Source organism: Halichoerus grypus, chromosome 10, assembly GCF_964656455.1.
Source record: "Halichoerus grypus chromosome 10, mHalGry1.hap1.1, whole genome shotgun sequence".
Taxonomy (NCBI): Eukaryota; Metazoa; Chordata; class Mammalia; order Carnivora; family Phocidae; genus Halichoerus; species Halichoerus grypus.
The window spans coordinates 128,241,954-128,261,405 of NC_135721.1; the positions used below are offsets into that span (position 1 = coordinate 128,241,954).

General features: G+C 55.8%; 1 protein-coding gene and 1 long non-coding RNA gene across 2 annotated transcripts in view; one reads left to right on the forward strand and one right to left on the reverse strand.

The window, feature by feature from the left end:
• Positions 1-19,452, reverse strand: part of RIPOR3 (RIPOR family member 3) — a 72,307-nt gene that overhangs the window by 24,911 nt on the left and 27,944 nt on the right. The window contains exon 2 of the mRNA XM_036064654.2: positions 3,371-3,491. Coding sequence (XP_035920547.1) covers positions 3,371-3,480 — 110 coding nt within the window. The 5' untranslated portion in view covers positions 3,481-3,491. The remainder of the gene's footprint in view (positions 1-3,370; positions 3,492-19,452) is intronic.
• On the forward strand, positions 3,422-8,875 carry LOC118518128 (uncharacterized). Its single transcript, XR_013442086.1, has 3 exons — positions 3,422-3,534; positions 4,664-8,326; positions 8,585-8,875. It is a non-coding gene; the product is annotated as an uncharacterized LOC118518128 (long non-coding RNA).

The following is a 19,452-nucleotide window of genomic DNA, read 5'->3' on the forward strand; positions in this document are numbered from 1 at the left end:
AATGGGGGCAGAATGGGACAGCATCAGGGCCTGGCCCTCTTCTTCCTCTCCCCACCTTATTACATATGGCCTTATATTATATTACTATATATGTATTCGATATGGCCTTAAAATAGCAATCATTCACACCTTAGTGTAAAATTTCCCCATCGGATAGATCACTTCCTCAAGTGAATTCTTTGGTTATGGAATAAAAAGCCACAGCCAGAGTCTAGGGGGTTTCAGGCGCCAGGACAGGGGTGGGGTTTAGGGACAAAAAGCTTCAATGAGCCTCGATTTCCTGCTCTCCTCTCTGAGGTTATTTTTGCCTGCCTGCCTCGGCAGTGTGGCTGTGCTTCAGCCTGGTTGGATTACCTGAGAAATAAGGCCAGAAGGTTAGGTCTGAAACCTAATCTAGGCTGTCCAGCCACAGAGCCAAGGGTCCAGACTCCTGGGAGTCGGACAGAGACAGGAAGTTAAAAATAGATGTGCTGCTTCCCTGTCCTGGTGGGCAGCTTCTTCCTCACCCATGGACAAGGGGGCCGAAGAGACTGAGGCCAGATGGTGGTCACTCAGGGACCTCAGAACCCACCCAGGCTGGGAGTTCTCCAGAATTCCCCGAGCGGGGGATCCTCCAGGAGAAGGAGCCCCCAGGAGAGGTCCAGCCATCAGGGTCATCTTTCTCGAACCAAGATGCAGACCTTGCCGGACGTGATCTTGTCCTTGCTGATGGCCGATGAGGCCTCGTGGGACAGGGTCCGATCCCCTCTGTCCTCTTCCCACCCAGAGTGCTGACCCCAGAAATCCCAGAGTGGAGCAGCAAGAGGCCAGGGGCCCACCTTGGGACATTATCTGGGCAGAGTTCCAGATTGGGGCCTGCAGGAACATTCCCATGGATGCAGGAAATCCAGAGGCCCCCAAAGGCCCAGCAGGAGGACAGATGCAGGCAGGACCAGGCACAGAATTCAAGAGATCCAGTGCAAAAGAAAATGAGGGGCCCTTTATTTCAAAACATATTAAGGATTTCGAGATGGCAACAGCAGAGCATTACATCTGAGCACGGGGCCCTGGTGAGCACACACGTGGAACGCTCATGCAGCTGGCCTTGGCTGCGGGGTCTGTGGACCACCCCCCTCCAACCTGCCCGTCACTGCGGGAACAAAGTCCCCACTAATTCTGTCTGAATTAGAGAAAGGCCCCCGCCAGGTGGACCAGCTGCACACCAGGGCGCACAGCTTGGGAGGGTTACATGGCTGGATGACCCCCTCGGCTGGGTGACCCGCACAACTGTCCTTAGCAGCCCTGATTACAGATCCCGTGGGGTGGGGGCCCTGATGAAGCCCAGCAGAGGCAGCTGGGGAGTGGTTCCATCAAGGAACATCATCATTCCCTGGCCAGTTTACTTAGCCCCTCTCAGCAGCACTTATGGAGTGCCTACTGTATGCCTTCCGCACAGTGGTATCCACACTTTCTCCTCTTGGAGGCTGGGAGTTGGCGGGGGGGGCACCTGGGCACTCGCTCCCTCTGGGAATTTCCATTTCTGGTGCTTCAGCCCCTTCGGAGGCTCCCCTTGCACTAAAGATGTCCTCACTGTCTCCCACAAAGCCCTGCAGTCTTCCCTCTCTCACTTCTATCCCACAAGACAGCCACACACCCACTTTCTGTGCCTCAAAACTCATCCCCACCTCAGGACCTTTGCACTGGCAGCCTCCTCCACCTGAAAGACTCCCCCAGCCCCGCCCACTGTCTGCACAAAATAGGCAACTTTTCTCTCTGGCCTTAAACGTGCCACTGCCTCATTGAGAGGCTCCTCTGAGACCCCTGCTGCCCTCCCACAGCCCCCCGTTTTAATTCGCTCACCGCACTTGCCACCAGCTGAATCCATCCTGATTACAGTTTTGGCTTCTTGTTCGCTGCCCTGACAGGAGGGCGGGGCCTGGGTCTGTCCCCAGAGCCTGGAAGCTGGCCTGGGCCGAGTAGGTGCTCCATAAATATTTGTGTAATGAACTAGGGATTCCTAAGGGTGTGTCCAACTGGGACGCTCCAGGATTTCGGCCCTGAGATGCCTCTCCCCGCCCCAGGTACGTGCTGGAACTGAGCGGCCGGGAGATGAGTGGGCAGCTGGGAGAGCCTGACCTCAGGGGCCAGGCATCCCTGGGGATGGAGAGGGCCGCTGTGGAACCCCAGGGAGGAGCCGTAGTCTGAGGCTCAGGTGGTGCACCCCAGGACATGGCAGTGAAGCCAAGGCCCAAAGGAGATTAAGCAGCAACCGGCCAGGTAAACAGGAGTGGGAAGAGAGGCCCAGGTGGAGGACACTGCCTACACTAAGGCCTGGAGGGGAGAGAGGTCATTGTGGCAAAAGCAGAGGATTTAAAAGGAGGCTGGCCAGCCGGATCACGGGGAGAGTTTGTTAGGCCACGTGACAGGACTGGATTGTATTCTAGGGGGATGGGAACCTGTGGAGGGCTTCAGGCAGGAGGAGGGCTATGATGAGATTTGGTTGTTGACTGACAACCTGACCAACCAGGTTCGGAGCCCCGCTTGGCTGGGAGTCCTGCCTGTTACCACATTGGCTCGGACAGGCAGATATTCGGGTCCCTCGGGATGCCCGCAGGACAGCCCCACACCCCAGGCCTGCTAGCCGGCAGACAGCACCCCCAGGCTTGCACCGTGCCTGCTAGGAAGCCCAGGACCGGGTGGTGGCCCCAGGAGCGGAAACGAACCTTCCTCCTGGGGATTACCTGCAGCTAGAGGAAACACATGGAGAGCCATGAACTCGTGTCTGGAGGGTCCACACTGACCCCAGGCCCATCTCTGCAGAGGCTGCTCCTCTTCCTTCGAAAATTCCCCTCAAGCCCCGCCGTGCACCAGCATGTGTCGGCTGCTGGCCGTGTGTCACCCCATTGTACTCTCATGACAGCTCTGTGGGGGAGGGACACTCATGATCCCCATTTCGGATGAGGAAACCGAGACTCAGAGGTGAAGTCACCAGCCCCAGGTCACAGAGCTGGGATAGGTGGCCCCGCGTCCCATTCTGTCAAACAGGAAGAACATTCTATCCTAACCCCGCCCCCAGGAGACTAAGTTCCAGTTCTGAACCCGTCTTGCTGTGTGACCTTGGGTGAGCAGCTTCACCTCTCTGAGCCTGTTTTCTGATTGCCAGGTGGGCCTGATAAGCTCAGGCAGATCGGACTTCCAGGACCAACTGAGATGATACCCATTCGGGTCTCAAGGACATTACAGGTCTCTCCCAGCACCCAGTGTCACACACGTACTCACGCACACGCGCGCACACTGTGCTGGGCTGCAGGCCTGGAAGGAGAGCGAGCCTCGGGGTCACAGGCAGCAGAAGACCAACCAGCCCCGCACCCTCCCCCGGGGCAGAACTTACGCGATCCTCCGGCTCTGCGCGCTGCTGAAGCCCGCGAAGGAGGCGCTCCGGCCCACGACCCCCACAGCCCCCGCGTCCCCGGAGGACAGGAACCGCAGCCTCACCGACATGGCCGTCACCTCTACGGGGAGAGGACAGGAGAGTCAGCCTCACACGGCCACCTGGTAAGTGCTGCCCGCGGCCGGCCCCCCTCCACCATGGCCCCCAAGGTCCTTACAAAAGCCGCAGAGAGGGGCGCCTGGGTGGCTCAGCCGTTAAGCGTCTGCCTTCGGCTCAGGTCATGATCCCAGTGTCCCGGGATCGAGCCCCGCATCGGGCTCCCTGCTCTGCGGGAGGCCTGCTTCTCCCTCTCCCTTTGCCCCTGCTTGTGTTCCCTCTCTCGCTGTGTTTCTGTCAAATAAATAAATAAAATCTTTAAAAAAAAAAAAAAAAAGCCGCAGAGAGGGAGCAGCTGGTCCTGTCCCCAGCTGACAGAGAAGAGAACTGAGGCTCATTGAGGTTAGGGAACCTGCCTGGGGCCAGTGGGAGGAGCGAGATTCGAACCCAGGTCTCTGTACTCTGCGCTCAGGTCCTTAATGCCTGAGCAATACTGAGCTGTCCAGCAGGGGGGAGTCTGCTCCTCCTGAAACCTGCCGCCCTCTCAGCTACTCCTCTCTGCCGGTAACTACCCTCACCCCCCTCCACAAACCCTCACTGAGTGCTGTGTACCAAACACAGTGCTGGAGACGTGCACTGAGCAACGCAGGCAAAGCCCTCACCTCCAGGGCTCCCAATCTAGCAGGGAGGCTGATGAGCTACCAGTTAGAGTAGGAAGTCTCTAGCGAAGTGACAGGGGAGCCCAGGGGGTACCTGACCTCGCCATGGAGGAGGCCACCAAGTACTGAGAAGGAAAGACTGAGACGAAGGGGAGGGGAGGGAAGGGTATCTGAGGCGGAGGGAACAGCATGGGCAAAGGCCTGGGGGTGCAGAGGACATGGTGTCTTCCAGAAACAGAAAGCAGTACAGTGGGTTGGGACGTGACTCCAGGTGAGGCTGGAGAGGCCAGCAGAGTGCAGCTCATGGGGGGCCTTGGTAACCCCAGGGAACGGTTTGGCCTTGCAGTTGGGCCAGGGTGACTGGGAGCCATGAGAGGGTTTTGAGCAGGGGTTGACAAAGCCCAGCTCACAGGAGGCCAGGCTGTAGGCATCCCAGGCCTCCAGAATCCCCGGCTCCATTGCCCCGTCTCTGAGCCAGGCTGCAATGAGGCCAGCCTAGAACCCTGGCTGTCTTGTCTTTTTTCCAAACTACCTCTAGGTTCCCTTGGGAATATTGCCCAGTGTCTTCCAAGCACCCAATGAGCAGAAGGTTCTTCGTATCTAACCTAAATCTCTGCAGCTACAGTTTCATACCTTGCTCCTCAGCCAGTGTGGAGTCAGTCCAAGGATTCCAGGGACCCTACTGCCCAAGCCACACCTATAAACAAGCTCCAGGCACCACCTCCCTCCACCCGCGTCCCGGCATCCCTTCTCCGGCCGGCTGAGTCCAGCGTCCATGCCTTTGCTCATACTGGGGCCTCTCCCCCTGGAATAACGTTCTCTTTCGAGCCACATCTCCAGCGTCCCGTCCTGCATTTTGCGTGTGGTCAGCCCCTGCCATAGGCCCCACAGCCCCCCTGGCAGATCTTTGCGGCCCCCACGGGCCTCCTCCCCCCATACGTCCCCCACCCACCCCGTGTGTGCTGTACATAGGCGAGCGCTGGAAACAAAAAAAAAAACCCAGACCTGAGCTCAAATCCCAGCTGTGCCACTCACTGGCTCTGGGCCTCAGTGGTCACAGTTGCAAAGTGGAAAGTCAGAAAAGGACCCGGGAGACAAGGTGCGGAGGGCACACGATGCAAAGGGGCCGCTCGGGAAGAGCTGGTTGTGTCCGTGCGGTTGCTGCCCGGGGCCGCAGCTCTGGAGGAGACTACAGACGCAGATGAGCCCGGTGAGCGCCCTCCAGCCCTGACGGGGCGGCCGAGCTGGCGAGCGTTTGCTGAGCACCCACTGTGTGGCGAGCCCCGGCGCCCGGGACCGTCCCATGCTGTTTGTGGGTCTGTGAACACCAGCCCTGTTGGGAGCCATTCTCTACCAAGTGCTCGTTGTGAGGCCGACCCTGCGCGAAATGCCTCATGGAAACTCTCTTATTAAATCTCCACAACCCCTGAGGCGTAGGAGCTGTTGCTGACTACGCTGACAGACGAGGACCTGAGGCCCAGAGAGGGGACGAGACTGGCCCAGGAAGCCAGCGTGGAAGAGGCAGAGACACATTTGGAAGCTGAGTGTGATGGCTTGTGGACGCCACTGCTCCTTCCTGTGCGCGGTCAGGCGTCCCCCCTCTAGGAGATGCCCCAGCCCCACAAGGAGGTCCCCAGTGTCCCCACCTGGGCTGGGTGGCTGCCAGCCCGGGCCAGCTCACAAGCGTCCATCAGTAGCCTGAAATCAGCCGCGGTAGGAATGTTTGCACCCTGGCTGTTGGCAGGTGCTAAAGATTTGCTTTTTGGGGCTCCCCCCACACAGGTTGTTAAACATTTATCAGCACAGCATTGCCCCACGAGTATCAGTATGAGCTCAGGGTGGCACTGGGAAACTTCTCAAATTCTTGAGAGCCCCCCAGCCAAGCCAGGCAAGGGAATGAGGAGGGGGGAGCAGGGAGGGAGGGAGATCACCAAGGTCACTGGTTGTGGCGAGCACTCTGGCACCAGCCTGGAGGCTGGGGGGCTGGAACGCCCTTCCCCAAGCCGCCCTGCTCCACTAGTTACAGTGGACTGTGAATGGTGACTTCCCTGTCTCCCCCACTAGACAGAGAGCAACTTGCAGGCGGGGCTGGAGTGTTCCCTGGTGCTTGGAAGATTCACAGCACATCCTCATGGGCCCAGAGAACAAGGCCTGACAGGCTGGGGTGTCCCCCACTGTACCAGCCTGCACAGCCCCCTGGTGCCGGATAAGCGGAAGGATAAGGATAAGAATTTCCACTAAGTGCTAGACAGACTCCAAGGCAAGGGCTGACAGACATTTTCTGTAAAGGACCAGATACTAAAGTTTTTGGCTTTGCAGGCCATATTACTCTTTGTCACAACTACTCAGCTCTCTTGTTCTAGTACAAAAGTAGCCACAGACATTACGTAAATGATGAGCATGGCTACGTTCTCATGCAACAGTACTTACAAAAGCTGCAGCTCTTACTGAATGACCCCTGGGTGGCCAGCACTCTGCCCACTATCTGCTCTAAGGGCCTCAGATCTCATTTAATTCTCCCAAGATTATAGGAAGTAAGTACCCTTCATATCCCCATTTTACAGAAAAAGAAATCGAGGCTCAGAGAGGAGAGGAAAGGACTCATCCAAGGTCACACAGGTAGGAGATGCCAGCGCTGGGATTTGGACCTGAGCATGACAGGCCTTAGAAGCCTGGCCACTTCATGCTAGACTACACCTGCCCCCCAGGGGCTGGGCTGAGGACATGCTCCCACCCCTGAGCTAGACCCACGCTGAAGGGGAGAGAAGGGGGCCCCAGAATGGAAGCAGGTCATGAAAGACACCTGCCGAGCTAGAAACATAGCCAGCAGTGAGCTGGGGGTGGCCAAGAAACATCAAGCCCCATCCCCTGCAGGCTTCAGGGTGTCCCCGTGGGCCTCTTGGGACCAGCATCAGCTCCCAGTCAGCTCAGCTGCTCCAAGTGTGGGGCCAGCAGCCCTCTCCCAAGGCTCTGATGGGGCTAATCCTGGTGGTTGACCAGTTGACCTCTGCAATCTCACCCCGTTGGGTTTCTTATTGCAAAAGCATCTCCCTTCTTGTGGACTGGGGATGGGGCGGCCAGGCTGAGACCCCTGGAATCTCAGGAGCCTTCAGTGGGTGGCTCCTGACAAGCCCCCATGAACGTTGGTCACTTCTGACCAAGGCTCATATTCCTGATGTTGAATCATTGACACAACGGGGGCACCGACCACTCAGAACAGAGACCGGGCACCTTGGAGACCCCACGCCTCCCCCTCCCCCGCGGTGGCTGGCATTCACCCTTTCGCCACTAGACTGTGGGCAGGTCTAGGAAGACCCCGGGGAGGGACACTCAGGAGGCTCAGGCCAGCTCCGGACAGCCGGCCCTCTGCAGGGCATGAGAGACAAGCCAGAGACCTCGCTGGGCCCCTGGGCAGAGGAGAGAGGCACAGAAGTCATGCAGGTCCCAAACCTTTGATGGCAGACAGGACTGCGTCTTCCCCGCACGTCCCTCGCTGCCTCTCTGGCCGGGCACCCCGGGCAGCGCTCACCTAGACGGATGGCTCGGACACAGCTGGTGAGTCCGGCCGGGGCATGACAGCTGGAGGGGCTTCTCACCCAGTCAGCTGCTCCCCAGACTCCGGCCCGACGTCCTGGGCCTCCGCCCCCAAGGCGCGGCTGGAGGGAGCCCGAGCCCACTCCACTAAATCCGTCCAGCTCACTGCCGGCCAGAGCCGCCCGCCGGCCCAGGGAACCTACAATTTCACCTCATTTGGAGGTGATGCTTCTAAATTTAACAGCGTGGGCTCTCAGGGCTGGGTGGCTTTTATGCCTGAGTCCCTCACTTAGGGCTCTTTTATATCCGCTCAAATGCCAGGCAGGGCTTTGTTTGCTTATAGGAGTTTCCAAAATAGACCGTTTGGTTTAGCACGAAAGGAAATGGCAAAATAGCCCAGGATGAGGAATGTTGAGTTTATACCTAAGAGGGATGGGCGGAGGAGGCCGCTCTGGGAACCAGACTGTCTGCGCCCGATGGAGGCCAGCTCCCTCATTTCACCGTGAGCGCGCCCAGAGTGGTCGCCTGACTGGCCCGGGTGGCCCAGCGCTGAACGGAAGGGCCGGAAGGGTCCACACTCCTCCCCCTGCCAGCACAGTCCCCAGCGCCACGGCTGCAGCCCCCTCCAGGCCGTGGCCTCTCCCTCTGTGGCATGCTCTTCCTGCAGGTCTCCCCTGGATGTAAGGGCGATCAGGCTGCGACATCTGTCACCCCATTGATCGCCAGGGTTGATTCGGCTGATCTGGCTGGCTAGGCGGGTGTCCCCTTCCTCCCTCACCGTTCCATGTGCGTCCCTCCCGAAGCTGCGCGCTCGGTCGAAGAGGACGACCTTCCCCGATAGAGGAGGACCGTTCTTCGGTCAAGGGTATACAAGTAGCTGCACTCCCCTGCTAGAACCTCCAAACAAGCTCTCAAGGTCCTGCAGGTCTCCCCTGATGCTCCCTCCCAGCTTTTAGGTCCCAGCAAAAAGGCCACCCCCTCAGAGAGGCCCTCCCCCCTCCCCCTGTTTCAGATCCTTTGGGCAACTCCTAGCCATCCCAAATTGTCTCGTCAGTCTGCTCGGTAGTTGTGCGGCCCCCTTCCACGAGTCCCAGCTCCACGGGGCAGGGACTTTCTGGTCTTGCTCACAGCTGTCTGTCCAGGACCTCACCAACCAGGGGCCCCCCAGAAGTACTGGTTCATAAGTGACTGCTTGAATAAATGAACAATTGAAGGACGTCTCTTCAGAACTGTGCCTTCACTTGATTTGTTCCTTCAACATACATGTATTGAGTGCCTACTGAATGCAGGCACCGGGCATACGGCTGTGAACTAATCCAGCGGGAGACAGGAATTAGAACATGAAGAAATGAGGCTGGACCGTAACAGGGAACAAGAGGCCTGGGGAGCTGACAAGGACCCCTAACCCAGCCAAAGGAGAGTGACTGGGGAGACCCCTTGGGGGAAGCGATATGTTGAAATCTAAAGGAGGGGGGTGCCTGGGTGGCTCAGTCGTGAAGCGTCTGCCTTCGGCTCAGGTCATGATCCCAGGGTCCTGGGATCGAGCCCCACATCGGGCTCTCTGCTCAGCGGGAAGCCTGCTTCTCCCTCTCCCACTCCCCCTGCTTGTGTTCCCTCTCTCGCTGTGTCTCTCTCTGTCAAAATAAAATAAATAAAATCTTAAAAAAAAAAAAAGAAATCAAAAGGAGGGAGAATTGGCAGAGAGAGAGGATGGGCTGGAAGAGTCTGCCAGGTGTCAGGAACAACATGTGCAAAGGCTCAGAGGCAAGAGATAGGGTCAGTTAGATGAACTTAGTTCAGTGTGTGTGGCTAGAGTATGGAGGGGCTAGTGGGGACCAGACCTTTGTGGGGGGGGGGTTTAAGCTGCATCTGGGACAAGTAGGCAGGACAGGCCTCTGGCACCCACTGGCTCCAGTAATGGCACCCTCTGAGTTCATTCACTTACTCAGTATGCCCCCCAGCACAGCTTGCCAGACAATGCTGTGTCTCAGTAGACAACGAACGAGTGCTTACTGCATGCAGGCCCTCAAACGCGGCACCTCCATCCAGGGGTTGGGGGCAGTCACACTGGGGAGACCTCTACTCCTTTGGCCCAAGGTCTGTGTCTCCTGGGCTAGCACAGACCACCATTTATTGGAAAACTCAGACACCCTGAACGGCCTATACCAGCTTGAGCTGGGTTTTTGCCCTCCGCAGTCAATCCCTGACCCACCCACCCCTTGCTTCCCCCACAAACAAGACCCAGACATTTGATAGTCCGCTGAGAGGGAAAACCCCATAGCCAGCCCACAGAGGACAGAGGCCACGCTAGCTCTGACACCTGCCACTTGGGCTCCCCTTCTCTCTGCCCAGCCCAGTGGGCCCCACTCCTACCGGATGCTTCCAGATGCTTCTCTCCTTGCTGCTAGGAATCTGCTCACCTCTCCTGAGCCAGGGAAGCAGGCCCAGGGGGTCTGCATGTGATCTTGAATAAGTTCCCTCCCCTCTGAGCCTCTGTGTCCCTGTCTGTAAAGTGGGAACACTGGGCTAGGGTTTAGGGTCCCCCAAGCGCAGGCCACTCTGGACCAAGTGAGGAATTCACAGTAGACACCGCGACTCACTTGCCTTAGTCCCCTTTCTGTCCTGGCTCCCCCTTGTCACCCCCCTGTTCAGCCGAGCACAGAGCTGGCCCCAGGCACAGGGTGATGGGCAGGAGAGGGAGGAGCTCAGATTTATTCAGGTTTCTTGTTGAATTTCTTTTAAGGTAACCTCCTATTTAGAGCAAACTGTCTTCTGTATGATATAAAGTGGGTTTTTTTTTTTTTTAATAATAGCATATTTAAATGAAGAGTAATGGATTTGAAGGACAGTTGGTTTAAGTAGAGCAGGTAGGAACCCAGCTTCTTGGCAGCCCACATTTCTGGGTCCTACCATGGAAATAGGACCAGGAGCCAGGGGGAAGGGGCGATGGGAAACCCAGTTGTATCTCTGCAGATGGCCTGATGGAGAGCCAGATGAGCAGACAGCACTGGTTTCTAGTGGACGAGAAGAGCAAGCAGCTCCTCAGGGAGCCCTAACTGTCCCCCCAGAGTTCATTGTCCCAGGGCTGCAAGGCAAATGGAAACTTACTGATGGTTCAAGACCAGGCATGGGAGTCAGGCTCCAGGATCCAAGAGGGTCCCTTCCCTCAGTTTATCACACAGTCTACAGCCTCCTGTGACCTTCCTGCCCAGGGCAGTCCTGTAAGATGTCCATGACCTGCTCCAGCTCAGGCCCGGAGGCGCAAAGGGACCAGTCACGTGGGTGGACAGGTGGGCCATCTCCTCGGGCTTCACAGCGCACCTGTGACCATTTCACAGATGAAAACCCTAGGTGAGGCCACAAATGGCCAAGTGCAAGGGAGAAGTTCAGTAGCCCAAATGGCTCAGCCACAAGGAGGAAATATATGTGGCCATAAGAGTTGGGAATATGATTTTGAGGAATAATGACGTGGGAAAACATAAGATGTTCAAAGTAAGACGTTGAGCAAAAAGACCAAGAGGTAAACTATATACGACATGGTCTCAGTTTTATTTTTGAGATGATACCTTACCGATGTTTTGCTATGGATATGCATTCCCTCATAATTAGAAAAAAAAATGTTAATTTGAAGAAAACAGAAAACATGGTCACCATGTCCCTGATTGCGTAGTGATTAAGCTGCAGAGCTGACTGTACGTCCTTCTGAGCGAGAGAATGTGGCTTTTCAGGATGAACCTGGGGTCAAAGGAGAAACTTTCCGAGAGAGAGAGAGAGAGAGAGAGAGAGAGAGAGAGGAAAACTTCTTTTTTTAAGGCCCGCAAACATTATCTACACTCCCAGCTAACTCCACTGGGCTTTTACGAGGTAAAGATGACTCACGAATTTCTGTGAAATATCCAAAGGGTGTTTGGACTTAAATGGCCCCCTCACTGATCTGATCACCATGAACATGCTCCCATCACATGCTCTTATCACCCCGTGCGGCCCGGGGCACTTGGAGGAGACAAGGAGCCTCCTGGGGCCACCGCGGGGGGGTGAGAGTGTCTGTGCAGCTGGGAGCACGTGGCTGGGAAAGACAGGGCCTGGATGCAAGATAACAGAGATGGGGAGACAAAAGCTGATCCTCTGGGAAGCACCAGAGGGGCAGCTGAATCCCCTCTCAAATGCTGCCTCCATGCTGGTCTGTGGCTGGAGGGCCAGCTCTAGAAACAGGCTGGCTGAGGGGTGCCTGGGGGGTCAGTTAAGCATCTGCCTTCGGCTCAGGTAGGAAGGAAGGAAAGAAAGGAAAGGAAGGAAGGATAGAAAAAAGAAAGGAAAGGAAAGGAAGAAAGAAAGAAAGAAAAAGAAAAAGGAAGGAAGAAAAGAAAAGAGGCTGGCTGGGAGGACCCGAGATGGAGGGATGGTGTAGACAGACCCCTCCTGGCGCTGACCTCATTGGCAGGTGGGGGTGAGGCCAAGCAGGGGTCACTGTTCCTGGCCAAGCACCTCTGTTTGATGTCAAAAACCTAGAGCAGTAACGTTGCTAATGAAAACCAGCAGTTTGAGAACACTTACTGTGTGCGCAGGCCCTGTTCTAAGAATTAACTCATTTCATCCCTGGTACCCAGAAAGTCTGGCCTCCGCGGCACTCTGGGCCCGCTGAGCAGCACCCCTTACTGTATCCTGGACACTGGGCTGAGAGCTGGACACACGGCATCTCCCCACAGCACCCCTCTGAGGTGGGCACTGCTACCACCCCCATTTTACAGACTGGGAAACTGAGGCTTGTAGAGCTGAAGTGGCCGGAACTTGCAAGGGGCAGCATCATGTCATCACTAATTCACCTTCAAACACGTGTGTGGGCAGTGTGCCTCTGCTGTGTGCACACCTCACCCCCACCCTGGCCGTGACCGAGCAACACGTGTGGGACCCTACCCAGAAGCCCTCACCACACAGTGGGTGTGGGAGGGTCTCGGCCTCAGCACCACTGACACTTTGGGCCAGATCATTCTCTGCCGTGGGGGTCGTCCTGTGTGTTTCTCGCCGCTGGGTAGCAGGAGGCCAGCCCCCTACAGTGTGACAACCGAGGGTGTCCGCAGACACGTGTCCCCTGGGAGGCAGAATCGCGGCCGGTGGGAAGCACTGGGTCAAAGGCGGCACTTCCACTCTGCGCTCCAGGGGTCGTGATTTAGCATCGTGGGCGTTAGGGATCATTTCCGTGGCTGCAGGTAGTGGTCGTGAAGGGGCTATATTCCGTGGGCTACAAATATTTGCGGCTTTTCACCCCCACATGAATAGGGTGTGGGAATCCGGGGTGGGGGGGGGTGGCCCAGCAGCCCAACGGCTTCAGAAGGGGCCCCGGGGCCGCAGCTTCTGCCACCCCCACCCCCATGCGGGCACCTGCACACGCCCACCTCACACCAGCCGGGATGGGGACAAGGGCCTGGGGCCTGAGAGTGAGGGCTGGAGCTCGGGGGAGAGCTTGGTGGCCGCCCCGGGGCGCTTGCTGTAAGCTCAGGGCTCTGCATGAGACCCGCCTTCTTTGCGACCCCCGCCCGGCAGCGGAGAGAGACCCAAAGGCAACCTACTCGTTTTATCCAAAAGACCCCGACCACTGATGAACACACACTGGTTTGGGTCCACTTAACACAGGCAGGATTCGAATTCAAACCCGTTGGCCCCCTCGGCCCACCACCCCGCACTGGATGAACTGCTCGAATTCTCCACAGTCAGGGACACAGACCCTCCCCCCTGCTCCCCGACACCACTGGCCCTCAGAGCAGCCTCTCCTGACCTGGCAGGGGGCTGAGCCAGAATGTCATTCCCGAGGAGCAGCTAGGCGCCCTTCCCTGGGCCGACGTCATGGGGGGCGGGGGGGGGGGGGCCTGTGCGCGGGGCCCACGGAAATGGTTGGATTACTTTTAAAATCAGAAGATAAGAAATGAACTTGTGGGTTAAACAGAATGTTTTATTATATGATATCGTATATGTGTTACCATTTACATATTAATAGCATGTATTTTTTTATATAACTCATCCATCCTTATACCAATTCAGTTGTAACATACACGATTTAATATTTCTTTTGGAGGAAGAGTCCCGCGAAAGCCAAGGTGCTGGGGGCTCAAGAAAGTCATCAGGGACCCTGCCCTTCGCCCTCTGCTAGCCCTCCCTTGCATGGGTCTGCTTCCAGAACAATGCTGTTACTCTCACCCACAGACCCCTCTCCTGCGCCTTCCCCACCCACACCTTCCTTACACAGACTGAGCAAGCCCATCTGGCCTCCCTCCCCCTGCTGGGGGTCATCCTCCACTCTCCTCAGCCTCGCCAGCCTGGCCAGCCTAGCTGAGACAGAGGGGCCCAGAGAGCCGGTGGGGGGCCTTGCGCTTAACCTGAATACGCTCTTTTGACCCTCACCAAAAGGTTATGCTGTGCGGCCCATTTTGTCCTGTTCTGGCCCTTAGGATCTAGAAGTTCCAGCCCAGGCAGCCTGGCTTCCAATTCAGCCTCTTAACCACAGGCCTTCACTGCCGGCTTTCTGGAATTGGCAGGGACTTTGCTGATGTCATTGAGCCTTGGAGCCACCCCTACCCCCAGGCTCTCACTGAGCACTGTTTAGATTCTCCTCTTCTTGGAGGGTTGGAGCCCTTCCTCCTCCCACCTCACGACCATGTTGTTCTGTGGGGTATGGGCAAGTGGGCTTTTTCACCCTCCTTTCCCTGATTCCTCATGAGATCGAGAGTATTCTATATGCTCATTAACTTAGGGTCTCCTCTTCTGAGACTTGTCAGTTCATATTCTTTTGTCCCAGTTACCTAGCTTTTTCTCAGTGACTTCTAGTTTTCTCCCAGCCCCTCACTCACCTCTTATCTTGTTCTTAATGATGTGTGTGTGTGTGTGAGTGCATGTAACAGAAGTTCCAAATATTTATGTGACCAGATCTGTCAACATTATCCTTCTATGTTTAAAGAGTTTGGACCCTGCTTCCTGCACCTCTAAGATTAAGTTTCTACTCTGTAGACCACTGAAATCTAGCTCCCTGGGTGAGAATTTCATCTTCCCAGCCAGCCTATAAAGTCCGCAAGAGCATCTCCCTCCTCCGTAGAGGGCCTTGGCCAAGAGATTGCAAGGTCTGCTCTGCTTCTCAGAAACACCCTGAATCAGTCCCCTCCTTTGCATCCCCCTCCCCCAGGGCCAAGCCCCTCTCACCTCTCTGGTCTTCACTGGTCTCTCTGCCTCCACCTGGCCCTCTGCCCCAACCTGAAAACCAGAATAGCATTTAAAAATGTCCATCAGGTTTCTGACACCCCTCCCCAGGCTTGCAGCTTCTAGACGCACCTAGAACTAAAATCTCACCGCCGGAACTGTACCCACGAGGCTCTGAAGAGAGGCCTCGTTCCGGGGTGCCTCGGGATGGAGCCCAGATAGGGACGGTCAAGAGCTCCCTACCCACTGCCCAGGAAGGCAAGAGCACCTGCTGTGCCCCTTTCTCACCCGAAAAAAATGAATCACAACTGGATCTTGTTCTAGTAAAGGCAGGGGGCGGGGGAGGACTTGCGAAGTCTTCACACAATCCGTCCCATTTCCACCCATTCTCACCCAGCCTGGAAGGCAGAACAGGAAGAGGTGTCAACCCCTCACCCCGTTTACAGCTTAATGTTGCGGCTCAGAGAGGGCAAGTGGTTTTACCACACTCACACAGCCGGGGGGCCGGGGTGGGTGCAGAGGTGGGCAGGAGGGAAATATTGACATTCAAACACATTTTGAGCACTTGCCTAGTGAGACGTGAGGAGATAGGCTGAACAGGGACCTCACTGGGGGGCGCCAGGTGGGTGAGGGGCTAGGGCTGTAACTGGGGAGCCCAGCGGGTATTAACACTTCAAGCTCACCCACCGAAGTTGTTCATGCACCGCACCGTCCACACCCCGCAGCTGCCTAACCCGGCCCCTGCGTCTGGATGAGGATCCACGGCCCGGGGCTGCGGACTCAGCCTCCTGGAATGCCCGAGGGCCCCCGCCAGCTGGCGCTGGGACTCCTGCACAGGCACGTGGGCGGGTCGAGGGGGACTGTTTGCTGATGGGGCCTGTTAACAGCACTGGAAATGGTCAAAGGTTCACCCAGAGATGAGCCATCTGGTCATCCCGAGATAAACAATTTACAAGAGACGAATCAAGCCAGCCTGCTGTTTCGGTTTTTCTTTCGACAGTGCGATGTGCAGTTTCCTTTCCCTCCTGGTGCCAACTGCAGGGACAGAGGCTGTCCCAGGCACCCCGACCCCAGCTCTTGTGTCGTCTCCCCGGGACAGGGGGGCTGGAAAAGTCAGATTTTTTACAACTTTTCTTGCCCCATCCTTGGGACTGAGTGACTCTATGTCAGATGGCTAACCCACATGGTAAGGAGAGTGGATTTCCTCCCAAAGGAATAGCTTTATTTTTCTAGAACCCAAAGTCTTGAATTTCCAGAATCTTCCGCCTGAAATCCATTTCCGGTTGGAAGAAGACCCCTATTGGTCTCCCCAGGTATTGCAGCCCTGCTCTTCCAGCCACTACAAATGCCCACAGAGAAGAGGGGCTCCGTTCTGGATGTTCAGAGTGAAGCCAGTGGATTCCCAGGCATGCAGGATATGTGTGTGGCTTAACAGCCTGAAATAAACAGTTTGTGCTGGAACTGTGATCCTGGAGTTTCCAAAAATTGTTGCAAAACACTCCAGGCAGACTCTGGAGTTTATGTACTACAAGGTGTTTATCAATTAATTCCTTCTTTGCCAAACATTCTCACTTGGCCTACTGGGAGATGAGTTTGGTGGGAATGCATCTCCAATTTTGTAATGAAAATCACCAGGGAAAGAGGGCTCGCTTTGCAGAGGCTCATGTTGCAGAAGATGTGGCGGGAACAGGTGGTTCCCATACGGACGAGGCTAGTACTCAGTTCTGAGCTCATGTAATAAGGAAGGGGACCTCTGGGGACTAGGATGTGGGGACTCTGCGGTAATCTGTGAGCTACACATCGACAGATTCACAGGGAGGGTGAGGAGTGTAAGCCTTGAGGCCAAAAAACAACAACAAGTCCAAGTCCAGACTTTGCCTCTTGCCAGCTGTGTGACTTACACAAGTCACTTATCCTCAGCCTCACTTTCTCCATCTGGAAAATAGAGATCGTTGATGTTACCTTCTGTGACTTGCTTTACAATCGCAAGACCGTGCTTTTTTTTCTTTTCTCTTTGTTAAAGGGAAAAACCAAACTATAACGTATAGTTTTGTCTACTGCTTTGCGCCCCAAGGTTAGAGACCTGAGGAAGTATATCAGCTTTCTGGGGCTGCTGTAACAAAGTCGACCATAAACCGGGTTGCTGCAAGCAACAGAAATGTATCGTCGCGCACTTCTGGAAGCTAGATGTCCAAAATCAAGGTGTCAGCAGGGCCACGTCCCCTCTAAAAGCTCTAGGAAAGGGTCCCTCCTTGCCTCTCCCAGCTTCTAGTGGTGGCTGTCAGTCCTCGGTGTCTCTTGGCTGGCAGTTGCCCCTCTCCCATCTCTGCCTGTGGGGGTCACACGGCCTCGTCCCAGTGGTCTCTGTCTTCACAAGGTGTTGCCCTCTTGTTATAAGGACACCGTCACTGGACTAGGGCCCACCCTAGTGACCTCGTCTTAACTTGACATCTGCAAAGACCCTATTTCCAAATAAGGTCACATGCACAGGGACAAGGGGATAGGACTTCAACAGATCTTTTGGGGGATTCAACCTATAACAGGTAGAAAACACGGTTTCATCCAGCAGTTTAAGGAGATTCTGGATGTGTCAAGGTGGGACCCAAGCATTGGGGGGTGGGAGAGAAGACACTAGTTCAGTGTAAGAAAGCACAGAAATGTGCTTGCTGATGATTGACAGCTGGAGAAGGGGAGGGCTTTGGGGGATGGGAGGGGACAACACACGAAATTCTCCAAGCAGTGAAATTTTAGGATTGGGATTCTTAGATTTACTTTCAAGTGTGCTCCCCCTGGCTTCCCGTTACCCCCAATTCTGTAGACTTTCTCTCCTCCTGATGACACCCCCTTTTCCTTTTGAGGACTTAGTTTTTGCTCATCTGCTGTAGGTCTGCTGGGCCTGGCCCAGGAGCCCCACGGTCCCCTCGGCAAGGACAGGCACAGAGCCACACCAGGCGAAGCGGACACGGCCTCCCTGGAAAAGGAAAGCGGGGGCAGGCGGACAGGAGAAGGAACACACTGAATTTCGTTCATCCCGGCTCAGTGGGGCCCGGACCGGAATGTCTGCTGTGAGCCCACGTTGGGTTGTGGAGCTCTTGGTTCAGGTCCATTTCCAGGCCTGTGCGCACCCCCAGTGACCTTCCGGGAGACCCCCTCAGCTCAAATCAGCCGGATTCTTTCACACGGGCTCACAACACATATCTCTAGAGTCCAATCTCCCAGCAGGCTTGTGTCAGCAATACTTAGGAAAAATGAAAGAATCGGAGCAGTGTCCAGCATGGGATACAAGGAAAAAAGACAGCAATTTCAGAAGAGCAGAGAATTTTTAAAAATTAACATGTCCGCACAAAGGTATCCAGAAGAAATGTTAAAACCCTCAAGAATCCTTAGGGATCGTGCGGGCCATGGTCCTGGATTTCTCACTGGGGTCTCGGGCCTTGGTTTACATATTAAAGGCGGGTACACTGCGGGAAGTCTAGAAGATGTGAGCATCCGGGGGGCTGACGCTGGGGGCATCCAGATGCCTGGCGCCCACTGACACGGGACAGTGGTGACTGCTACCTGACACATTGCCCCTCCCCCCCGGAGCGGGTGGCCCCCCACTTTTGGCCCACACACCACATCCTCGGCCAAACCGCCTCCCCCGCAGTGCGGCTGGGCCGCTGCCAAGCTGGGCCCTTCCTGAGCACATGCTGTTTTGATTCTGTGCCCCTCAGACTTTATTGGTTTTTCCTGCTACATGAGGTGAGGTCTGCCCAGCCCAGTGGCAATTCCTGTAAAAGCTGGAGTTTCGATGCCCCAATGTGGCGCGTTGACAGGGAGGCTCTCCCCGAAGGCTGGGCTGGCTGGAAGTGATGCTTCACCCCTTCCAAGGACGGTGATGAGGTCTGAGGGTTCTAAGGGGAGTCAGGGGTCCTGGGGGCGCCAAGAGCCCTGGGCTGGGGGGTCAGAAATCTGGGCTTCTGCCTTTGCTGGGCTAGGTAGGCGTTCTTCTCCCCAGATAAAGGGGATAAAGCACTTATCCCACCGCATGGCTGCTGGGCTCCAGCAGGATTCCAGCCTGAAAACCGTGAAGCTCTAACCGATGAAAGCAGGTGCCAGTATTACTGCTATCATGATCTCTGTTATTAAAACCTAAGATCTTCTGTGGGCAGCAGAATATTAAGATGACCCCAGTGACCACTGATCTTTCTCCTTGGAGTGGGGATGGAACCTGTGAATACAAGGCGGTATGCCTCCCGTGACTGTGTCACCTTCCGTGGCAGAAGGGAGACTATCCTGGGTGGGCCTGACCTGATCAGGTGAGCCCTTAAACAGGACTGGCTCTTCCAGTCCAAAGAGGCTTGAAGTAGGAGAGGGATTCCGTGTGAGGGAGAGTCTCCATTGATGGCTTTGAAGATGGGGGGCCATGTGGCAAGGACTATTGAGGGCCTCTAGAAGCTGAAAGTGGCTCCACCTGGCAGCTAGTCAGGAAGCAGGGCCCTCAGTCCTATAGCCACCTGGAGCCAAATGACCCCCACAGGAGTGATCCTGAAAGTGGATTTGTCCCCAGACCCTCTGGACGAGAACTCAGCCTGACGGATACCTTGAATCAAGCCTTATAATGCCCTC